The sequence below is a fragment of the Ursus maritimus genome, unplaced genomic scaffold (genome assembly GCF_017311325.1).
Source record: "Ursus maritimus isolate PB19 unplaced genomic scaffold, ASM1731132v1 scaffold_21, whole genome shotgun sequence".
Lineage (NCBI taxonomy): Eukaryota > Metazoa > Chordata > Mammalia > Carnivora > Ursidae > Ursus > Ursus maritimus.
In genome coordinates this window covers 46136508-46147062 of record NW_024424564.1, presented here as the reverse complement: position 1 = coordinate 46147062, position 10555 = coordinate 46136508, and the positions used below count along the sequence as shown (strand labels likewise).

The following is a 10555-nucleotide window of genomic DNA, read 5'->3' as shown; positions in this document are numbered from 1 at the left end:
TCGGGCCATGAACCCTCGCGGCAACGATCCAAGGAGTGAGTACACATTCCCATGCAGCTGGTTTGACAAGGTTGGGAACTGTCCAACTGTCCCTGACACAGAGGGGTGCTCAGCAAATATTTGCCAAGTGGACAAAAATTTCATCATTCTTGTTGTCCAGTGTGGCAAGTTGGAACACACGGGGCGGGGGGGGGCGCTGGCAGAGGCAGGGGCCCTGCACTGAGCGGTTAATCATTCTGGGAGTTCAGACTTGTAAGAGGCAGGGCGGCACCCAGTCACCTCCTCAAAGTTAAACAGCAGCTCTGCGAATCCTAGAAAGGCAAAGGCTCCGTTTCCTTTCTCCCGCCTCTGGGCCATTCTCTGAACCTGTCCAGACCCATCCGGGACCTCCCCGGGAGGAAAGGTCTCAGCTTGGATCAGTCTGGGTTCCTGGCTGGGAGGAGGACTGGGGTGGGGGAAGACAGCCTAGCCAAACCCCTTGCTTAAATCATGTAGCTCAGAGTGTCTCCTCCTTGTGGAGCTGGGAGACACCTGGCCATCTTCCCTGAGCTTGTCACTTTTGTTTCCAAACCCCAAGCGACCCTCCATTCTCCCCTCGATCCTGAAATCTGGAAAACCACCAAAGGCAAGACCCACTGGAAGGGCTTCCACCCTACGATTTCTAACTCCAGTTAGGCCCCTCTCTGGAACTAGCTGTGTGCCCTCAGGCAAATTACTCAGCCTCTCTGAGCTTGTTTTTCTCACTTGTAGAATGAGTCTGTTGCCACTTCACAGTCCTCCCTTCTCTCCGGAAATATGATAGCGCTGGGCAGTTTCCCTCCCTGGCTGGGAAGCTTTTCGAGGGCAGGAACACAATTCTGGTATTTGCTGTCCCCTCTCCCCAAATGTCCCAAGTCTAGGAGGCACTCCACAGGCTGAAAAAAGTAAAAGTCCTTTAAAAAATAACAGGAACACTTGGCATTTACTCTGTGCCCTGAACCAAGCAGCTCAACAGTTTCCGAGGATTCTTTCCTGTAATCTCCATAGTGCTCAAGGGAAATGCGATTCCTCCCATTTTAAAGAGGAAGAAACGGAGGCGCAGAGAGGCTCAGCAGTGTCCAAGGTCAGGCAGCCTTGTATGGGGTAGCCGAGACAGCAGCCAGATCAGAACTCCCATGCCTTTGCAGACAAACCCCTCTCTCTGAAGACGCAGGGACGTTTCTGGGAGAGAAAATGAGGCTTATCGGAGCATCAGAGGAAGAAGGCTTCTGAGCTGCTCAATGTAGCCTACAGGGGAAGGGGCTCGCGATGGGGAGACGAGGATTCCCTGCCCCCTGGGATCCCTGTCTACACTGTTCCTGACTGCCGCGCTCAACTGTTACTTGCTCCTACGGTGGCTCTCAACAAGAGTGATTTTGGCCCCCCAGGGGATATTTGGTCACGCCTGGGGACATTTTTGGTTGTCACAATGGGTTGGTGCTCCTGGCATCTAGTAAGTAGAGGCCAGAAATGCAGCTCAACAGCCCGCGAAGCACAGGATGGCCCGGCAACAAAGAACGACCCCGCCCAAATGTCAGCAGCCTTGAGGTAGAGAAACCCTGTGCTAGAAAAATGGGACTCTGCAGGGGTGCCTGGGTGGCTCAGTCGGTGAAGCATCGAATTCTTTGATCTCAGCTCAGGTCATGATCTCAGGGTCCACAGATCGATCCCCATGTCCCCATGTCGGGCTCCGAGCTCAGGGCAGAGTCTGCTTGTCCCATTCCCTCCCCTCACTCGTGCATGTTCTCTCTCTAAAATAAATAAATAAAATCTTAAAAAAAAAATGGGACTCTGCAATGAGCTCTTGGCTAAATCTTTGTCTGAAATCCCTCCTTCTGCAGTATGCATGCTTCCCATTTTACAGGTGACGGAACAGACTCAGAGAGGCTGGGACTTACTTTAGAGCCCTCAGTCAGAAAACCAGGATTCTGTCCTGTTGGCCCCCTCCAGGCTGTGAACGTGGGAGGTGACTCAGCATCAGAGGACATGTGATGGGGGTCGCAGGTACAAAGAAGAGTAAATTCAGAGTCAGGAAACCTGGGTCTGGTCCAGCTCTGCGATAAATCCCCTGGGTAAGTCACCGTCCACTCTGGTTTTGTTCTTCTAGGGTTCTCCCCAATACCAACCGATGTTGCCTCTTCGCTACTGAGGGGTGCCTTGGGGGCTTGGAGATGGGGAGGTGTGACCCAACTTCAGGCAGGGGCCATCTGGGGCTTTCTTATGTTCATCTCTGCCCAAAGGACAAATGCAGAGGGAAGAGGACAGAGCCTCTACCCTCGGGAAGCCTGGGGGCAGAGGTGTTCCTTGAGCAGAAAAGATCAAAGCCTCTGGGTCCCCCCACCCCCTGGTAGCTCCAGAGGCGAGCCTCCAAGTGTGGGATCCCAGAGTGGCTGAACTCCCATCTGGCTGAACTTAACCCCTCTCTTGAACATCCTGGCTGGGCTGGGACAGGCATCCACCGTGTGGTACAGCCTCCCACCGGTTTAGACCCATCTCTGCCTTGACCTGAGATGCCCTGTTGCCCTGGGTGGGCCTCTGGGTGGCACTCCACACGTATCACAGCAAGATTCCTCTTAAATAGCCCGGAAGCCAGAAGCGAGGCCCCCAGCATTATGGGGTGGAGGACAGTTTGCTGGGGGCACTCTGGTCACAAGATTGGAAGGGCTCTGGGGCTCTTACCCTGCTCAGAAGTCAGGGACGGGATCCCCACGACCCTCAGGCTCCACGGAGCTCCCTTTGCCGGGAGCAGCAGCTCCTCAGGAAGACCAGGCAGCCCCCCAATTAGAAAGATTTAGCACGTGGCTGTTTTATTTCCTCAACAGTGAAAGAGAAGGGAGGTAGGGCCCCAGCTCGGCGTGTGGGGCAGCTGCCTTCCCCTGTGCCCATCACCACCTTCTCTCCTGTCTCCACTGGAAGCTCACAAGCAACGGAACTCCTGGCCTCCGGGATGTCCCCCTGTGCACCACCCGACTCACAGGAAGACACACGCACTCGGTCAAAGCAGAGTCAGAACAACCAGGCCGGGCACAGCTCCCTGTGTCCTGCCCAGCCTCAGTGGGTCTTCCCCCGGCCCTCGGAGATGACTTCCTCTGGCTGGGCACGCATGTACCACTCCACCCAGGAGCCGTCGTAGATGGCCACGTCGGGCTTCCCACACAGGTAGGCCCCCAGTGCCACATGGCAGGCTGTGACGCCGGAGCCACACGTGGCCACCAGTGGCTGGGACAAGTCCACCTTCTTGTCCTGGAACAGACGGTGGATCTCCTCGGGGCTCTTCTCCAGGCCCTCCTTGGTCAGGAAGTCCGTGAAGGGGATGTTCACCGTGCCGGGGATGTGGCCGGGTTCGATGCCTGCAGCAGGAGGGCAGGAAGGAGGGGACAAGTACAAGGGCGTATGAGATAATGGCCCCTGAAGTATGACAGCCTCCCAGGCAGCCACGGCGCTGAACTACCCCACGTAGTCCTCACAGCCAGGCACCCCAGGCGCCACATACAGGCATTCCTATTTTACAGACGGGCATGCTGAGGGTACGTACTGCGCAAGGCCCCGAATCTAGCAAATTGCTGGCTGGGATTGGGACCTAAGACTCGGACTCCACCAGAGTCTCACTCTGCCCCTGGCTTCCTGATCACCTATGCGCCCTGGGGGCAACAAAGACAAACCAGCCCTCTGCCTGGCGAGGACTCCTTGCACTTGCAGTAAAGGGACCGATCGGGCAGGGTGGACAGGCATCACTGAGCCATTGCAAGGATGACGGGTGTTACAAAGGCCCTATGGGATGTCATGGGACACATTATAAAAGATATTAACAGTAATAATAATCCTTGACATTACCGAGCTCTTATTTTGTGCCAGGCACTATTCTGAGCCCTTCTGCTGTATCTTCTCCTTTAATCCTCCCCCAAACTCTATGGGACAGAAATGATCATTCTCCCCTTTACACAGATGAGGAGACTGAGGCACACAGACTCAGTTGCCCAAGTCAGAGAGGCCCCAGAGCTGGTGCTGCTAACCACCAGGCCGGGGGGGGGGGGGGGGGAGGGGGGGCGGCAGGGAAGCTTCTCTGAGAAGGCGCTGAGGGTGAGTAGGGGATCTGTCATGTAGAGAGATCTGGGTGGTGGGGGCTAAGAGCACCCCAGATTAGGGAAGGGGTGGGAATCAGAGGAGGCAGGAAATCACGTGGGGTTTAGAGGGGTTAAAGGTCACTTGGCAAAAGTGGGGAAGCGTGAGGCCCAAGGGGAGCTGCCTGGATTAAGATGTAGAGCTCTGACCTGACTGCAAGGGGAACCCCGACTTTGATTTTCAAAAGATCACTTTGATCATAGCACGAAGCACCTGGGCAAAGCTAGAGAGCTGTTCCTGAAGACGGTCACCCCTTAACCCTAATCACTTTGCTTTCACCATCCCCTATGAGGCCGGTGGCACTAATATTCCCATTTTCATGCCAAGGACCGAGATTTGGGACAGAATCAACCCTCACAGCCTATGATGAAAAAAATCTCAGCCATTCAGATGCTAGGGTGGGGTTCTAGATTAGTGGCTTCTGCCTCGGTTTCCCCCTACAACAGGGTCCCACTCCTCCAGAGAGCCGCTGACCCATATAGGTAGCTATTGCCAGGACTTAGCGTAGAGACTGTGCTCCGAGTCCATGGGGAGGTGAGTGCCCCCCGCACCCACACGCAGGTGCAGCAACGGCTCACTGGGACACATCACATAGAGACCAACCCGCAGCAAGGAGCAAGAGCACGCTCTCAACCCAGGTTGGCCACTGTCCGAGCAGGGCTGTCCCTGTGCCTTGAACCCCCACCAAGCAAAGCATGCTTCCTCTTCCCCTGCCCAACCGATGTGGTCTCTCACTGAGGGGCATGCTTGTCCGGGTCTCAGGCCGTGCAGTGGGAACGATGACAATGAGGTGATGGCCACCACTGAACTAGAATGAGCCTTTGCGTGCGCTGGCTCAGTCCACCTCCCCAACAAGCCTGCTAGGTGTGTCCCAGCATCGCCCACTGTACGGGTGAGCCCACTTTACGGAGGAGCAAGTAGGACTGAGGTAGCCTCAAGCACCTCTGTGAAGAGCTACAGCCACAGAAGCACACGTTAGCTCCATCACCTCCCATTTCTTAGTGCACCGTCCCTGTGCAAACGCGGAGCTGAGCGGTTCGTGCTTTTGTTCTCATATGACATTTGACCCTCACTGCGTCCCGTAGGCTCTGTTTCTGCTCTGATTTCACACAGTGCAGAAGCTGCAGTTCAGAGATTAAATTAGGTGAGCTGCCAAGTGGCTCTCTGCACTCTGTTGCTCCCCCTCCCCCCGCCAAGGGCTGAGCTGAAGGACTTCAGGGGTTCAAGGTGGCGTCCTTATCAAGTTGAACTGCAGAAAACTGCCATCTAGGTAAGTTCAGAAATGTTTGGCTATCAGCGGTTTCCTATGGTTTGACCTCACGTCAACACCGCCCCGCGTGGTTCCAGGTGGCAGGGTCCTTCTCAATTCCCCAAATCTCTCGTTGCCATTGGGTGAGTCTTCAGGATGCACTGGGCGCATGCGTGGTCCTTGCCCTCGGGCCATCCAAAACAGTGCTAGGACAGGATAGCTCACGCTGCTCTGTAAGCCCAGAACAGAAGCCCCAACCCTGACTTAGGGGCATGGGGGATGCCACTTAGGGACAGACTCCCAGAGGAAGTGGCAAGTTCCTTGCATCCCCCTCCCCGCCCCCCAAGAAGGCACGAAGAGAAAAGGCTGGGTAATGACTCGTTGCGCACTGCCGTTAAATGGACTGCCTCAAATCCCCGCTGGGCTGCTTCCTGACCTTGCCACCCCTCCAATTCCGCAGAGACTCCCCTACATCCATAGAATCGGGGTGGGGCTGTTTGGCTTCTCCCCCTATACAGGGCGCCCTGGGTTCCCAATGAGTTTGGGGTAGTCACTGCCCCGAGCACGGGTGGGGGTGGGGCAAGTATTACTGTCCACTCTTCAGGAATAAAGCCAGTGAGCTTAGGGAGGGAGGGAGGCAACTAGAACCCAAATCTCAGGCCCCCACCCCACGCGGTGTCCTTTAAAGGCAGGGACGAGGCAGAGCTCAGCCGCGCACCTGCGCCCACGCCCCAGCTGACCGCCCGCCCCTTTGCGCATGTTTGTTACCGTCTCGGGGCTCGGGCTCGGTGCCTCGGAACCGGCCGGCGGCGCGGGCGTCCACCACCTGGAAGCGCCGGGATTCGAGGTTCTCCTTGATGTCCTCGTACGTCTTGATGAAGGCGGGGTCGAGCGCCGCGCGGAACTCGGCAGGCTCCGGGCGGCTTTTGCCCGAGCTCAGCGGGAGGCCTAGGCGCAGCCAGTGGCGGAGGCCGCCATCGAGCAGTGACACCGCCCGGTGGCCAAAGGCGCGGAACATCCACCAGACGCGCGGGGCCGAGTAGAGGCCCTGGTCGCTGGCGTCGTAGACCACCACGTGGGTGGTGGCGCCCACGCCCAGGCGGCCCGCGTACTCCGCGAAGTGCGCGGCGCTGGGCAGCATGTGGTCGTAGGGCGACTTGCGGTCGCTGCACTGGTCGATGTCAAAGAAGGCGGCGCCGGGGATGTGGCGCTCCTCGAACTCGCGGCGCGCGTCGCGGCCCAGCTTGGGCAGGTACCAGGAGGCGTCGAGCAGTTGCAGGGGCTGTCCCGCGCGCTGGGCGCGCAGTGCCTCGGCCACCCACTGCGCCGACACGAGCGCGCGGAAGAGCTGCTGTGGGGCCATGCTGGCGGCGGTGGCGACACTGGGGCTGCAGGCCTGGGCGACAGGGAGGATGTCAGGAGGGAATCGAGGAAGCGGCAGGCCGGGTGGCGGGAACCTCCTGCACCGCTGGGCCTGGCTCTAGCCCGCAGGGGCGGTGGAGCCCCGGAGAGGGCAGAGTCCAGAGAGCACAGAAAAGCAGCTGTGGCAACCCAGGTGCAGACTTCGGTCACCAGGGCCTCCCTTCCCCTCCCCCCGCCAGGACATATACACAGCACAGAGCAACGGATTGACCCTGACCCTTGGAGAGGGCCCCGCAGGCCCTTCACCGCTGCTGGCTGGGGGGTGGGGTGGGGTGGGGAGGCGGTAGGGACCGGGCTCAAGCCGGCCAGCAGATAGGGGCCAAGTTTCAGCGCCTCCCCAAGATGTAGCTCTGCTCCACTTGCCACCCACCCAGGTCCCTGGTGGAATTCATTCACTCAGTCATTCATCAAACGTTTATATAAGCAGCCTCATGGGAGTAGAAGCTGGGATTTACTGACTCCTTGCTGTGAGTCATTTAATCTCACAATACCTTAGAATACTGCAGGACACAGTAGTAGGCTCTCAATTATTTGTAGAACAAGCGGCCTCAAGAAGGTTGGTAATATTCTCACTGTTTCACAGAGGGCGACCCTGGGGGTCATACAAGTGCACTGAGTTGGCCAAGGTCAGCGGCTGGGCAGTCTGACCCCGGAATCCAGACGCTCTCGGGCGAACACTGTGCAGGCTCCAGGAGCCCAGCAAAGGCAGATTTTGCCCCTTGAGCCTGAACTTTGTCTCTGAACCTTCATGCAGCAGCTGCAACTGTGACCGTGCCTCACCCCCTCCCCCCTCCGCTCCCCTGTGGGCCAGCAGCTGGGAGTACACCAGCCCATGACATGCCAGGTCACAGCCTTCCAGGGTCAGGAGGCTCTGAACATGCTGAGCCCCTGTACAAACAGCCCCTGGTCCATTAGAGGCCTTCGTGCAGGTCAGAGAAAGGTGCCTCTTCCGCCAGGGCACGTGACTGGGTGAGTGGAGTGTGAGCTGCAGGTCACCCCCTTTCCCAACCCTTAAGCAGGGCACAGCCTTACCATCCATACGCGGCATCCATACCAATCCTGCCATGGAGGGGAAGGGGTGGGTAGAGAACAGGTGCTTTGTGGGCCAGGCCACAGGCTAAGCGCCACGGCCTTTCCTAGTGGGCCTGCGAGGACGCCCGTTTTCTGCACGAGGTAACTAGAGATGTGAGTGCCTTGCCTTTGCTCACACAACTGATCAGGGGCGGCCTCGAGATCTGCAGCCGGAGTTCAGCTCTGAGGCTGGCCTTCTTCCCCAGCTGGGGCTCAGTGATGACCAGGGCCTAATGAGTCCACAGTGTGACACCTTGTGCCCTGGCCTCTCCCAGACTCATCGCAGTCTGGCTTTTAGGAAGTCACTCTACCCACATGGCCAGGCCCTGTGCTGAACACGGAGAAACTCTTGGTTTTGCCAGGCTCTGGGGGTAAAGACAGGCCACAGGCCTACTCAAAGGACAGCATAATTGAGAAAGTCTGGAGTTAAGTGTGAACACGGAGGGACCACTACCTCAGCCCAGAGTCAGAGCAGAAGAGGTGGGAAGTCTTCCTGGAGGACCTTTTCAGGGATCCAGGAAACTACAGCTTGACTTTGCCAAGGGGGCTTTGGCTAAGGGGTGATTCCAGTATCTGTGGGTTACACCACACTGGATAATGTTGGGGTTGCTGCAGGTGCCTTCATGAGGAACCCACTTGTGAACCACAGTGGCTCCTGCCCCACCCCCCACTATTCTTGGGGCTCCTGGTGTTTTTTTCCCCCGAGGATCCATTTAGAGTAGAAAGAACCCCGGATTGTGAGTCCGAGCTCTGGCCTCAAGTCAATGTGAATCACTCTGCTCCCTAACTAGCTGTCTGAGGGCAGGCATGGTGGGCTCCCTGGCCATCTTCACTTCTTATATTGGGGCGTCCAACCTTCAGCTCTTACAGTGGAGATTACATAATGAATGTCGAGGGGCCATCATAAGGCACTGCATTGGCTGGTTTTAATAATCATTAAAAACGGCTTAATAAAAATCCCATTATTTCTGAGAAGTTACTCTCACAGGTGACCGACTCTGAGCAACAGCAACACATCCAGAATCTTAGAATTTCAGGATTGGGTGGGACTTCAGAGGTCCGAGGTCATCCTGCCCCACCCTGCCCTCTCGGGATTGGCAGTTGTCACATAGGACTGAAGGAGGCAGAGGAGGGTCGGGAGCAGGCTGTGTGTCACTGAGGGGTGCAGACTGGGCCCTTGGGTACTGGCCAGGTCTGGCCCACTGCAGGTGCGGGTGCTCTGGGAGTGAAGGACTCCAGGTCACATGGGACAGCCCCAGGCCCATCTCAGGAGCGTACACAACTACACTAGGGGAAATGCGGGCCCCAGGCTGCCGCCTGGGGTGGGCCCTGGAAGGACTGGGCTCCAGTCACACTGGGCAAGCCACAAGGACTTGCCCCAGCCTACTCCTTCCCAGTACCCCCTCTGCACTTCAGGGCAAAGCACAAAGTTCAGAAGATTCTCCAGGGAAATGCTTGTCGAAATATGCCTTTTTCAGCTTCCTATGAGAATATAATTATTTCAGAGTAAAAAGAATTTTTAAAAGGGGGACGAGAAAAGCATTCCGTACGTATGCAAAAAGCTGAGCAGGAGCAGGGGTGGCCCACAGCTTGGAGGAACGAGTTGTTCCACTTTCAGGAATGATGTGAAGAGGTTGTGAAACACAGCCATTGTTAAGAAATGAAATTATACAGACTTACAATTAAAAGGTTAATTAACATCAAAGGCAATTTTTTTTTTAAAGTATGAAGCTCTGGGGGTGAGCGAGGTAAACAGAGGCAGCAGGCAGGCCACGTGGCCTTCAGATCTGAGATTAACAACCCAGGGGTCTCAAACCCACTGAGAGCCCCCGGAGTAACTCGCTAGGCCTGTCTCTCTAGTCTTTAACTAAGTTTCTGGCCTACTCCGCAGGGTTGCTGTGAGAAGTCAGTAAAACCCTAGGAGCAAAGTGCTCACCCAGCAGGCCTTGGCCCATGCTAGTTTCATTTCACTCCAGCAAGTTCTTTGCCACTTTCTTCTCTTGGAGCCTCTGGGTCACTCGGCCTTGCCTCCCCGGCCTCTCTGTGGGGCTTTATTAGTCCTCCCCCCTCCCTTTTACCCTGTCGGGTGGCACCAGGTGACCCCACCCCACCCCCAGCTCCCCGCCCGCCGCTCACGCCGAGGCCACGGTGCAGGCCGCCCCAAGCGGCTGCGGAAGGCCATGCTTAGGGCGAACCCACGGGCGCGCCTTCCCTTCTAGACTGCAGCCCCCTACTCCGCACAGACCCCGCGGAGGAGTCCCGCGCCGCTCACCCCATCGATTGACCTCCCCCTAAAGAAAGGCGAGCGCGATGCCGCAGCAGTTACCCGGGTCTCGGGCTCCGGGCTTCCGGGATCGGTCATGGCCCCGGCGCAGGGTGCCCCCTCCCCGCGCCCGTAGCCGTCCCCTCCTCCCGCCACCAACCTGCGGCCGGCCAAAGGGAGGAGACTCCGGCACAGCCCACCGCCGCGGCCACTTGGAGCCGCCGCTGCCCGCGCCTTCCACTCGCCCGGCCAGGGGGACACCCGCGCCGCCGCGCCCCGCCCCGCGCCGCCCCCGCGCCGCCCCGCGCCCCCCTGGAGGGTCCCCGGGGTCCGAAGGGCGCGAGGCGCCGGGGGGCGGCAGAGGGCGGGCGCGGCGGGGAGGCTCGGGGCGGGGGCGCGGCGGGGCGGCG

General features: G+C 58.0%; 2 protein-coding genes across 4 annotated transcripts in view; one reads left to right on the top strand and one right to left on the bottom strand.

Moving 5' to 3' along the window:
* Positions 1-2799: 2799 nt before the first annotated feature.
* MPST (mercaptopyruvate sulfurtransferase) lies at positions 2800-10422 on the bottom strand. 3 transcript variants are annotated; one of them, XM_040637480.1, is made up of 3 exons: positions 10306-10422; positions 6158-6785; positions 2800-3368 (listed from the first exon to the last, which is right to left on the bottom strand). In XM_040637480.1, the coding sequence occupies exons 2-3, from the start codon at positions 6750-6752 to the stop codon at positions 3070-3072; spliced, it is 894 nt and encodes a 297-aa protein (XP_040493414.1). In that variant the 5' UTR covers positions 6753-6785; positions 10306-10422; the 3' UTR covers positions 2800-3069. The 3 variants fall into 3 exon arrangements, with proteins under 3 accessions (XP_040493414.1, XP_040493413.1, XP_040493412.1); XM_040637479.1 differs by having other exon boundaries at positions 10209-10353; XM_040637478.1 differs by lacking the exon at positions 10306-10422 and adding an exon at positions 10155-10280.
* Positions 3376-10555, top strand: part of TEX33 (testis expressed 33) — a 49632-nt gene continuing 42452 nt past the window's right edge. Inside the window, exon 1 of the mRNA XM_040637482.1 lies at positions 3376-5410. The gene's annotated coding sequence lies outside the window, so the exon portion shown is untranslated. The remainder of the gene's footprint in view (positions 5411-10555) is intronic.

Bases quoted from the DNA above. Each gene is read 5' to 3' on its own strand.
- MPST (XM_040637478.1), bottom strand. From the start codon at position 10,244: ATGACCGATCCCGGAAGCCCGGAGCCCGAGACCCGGGTAACTGCTGCG. The intron at 6,786-10,154 runs GTGAGCGGCGCG...CCTGTCGCCCAG, and splicing joins GGGGGAGGTCAATCGATGGG to GCCTGCAGCCCCAGTGTCGC. The intron at 3,369-6,157 runs GTAACAAACATG...CTCCTGCTGCAG, and splicing joins CGAGCCCGAGCCCCGAGACG to GCATCGAACCCGGCCACATC.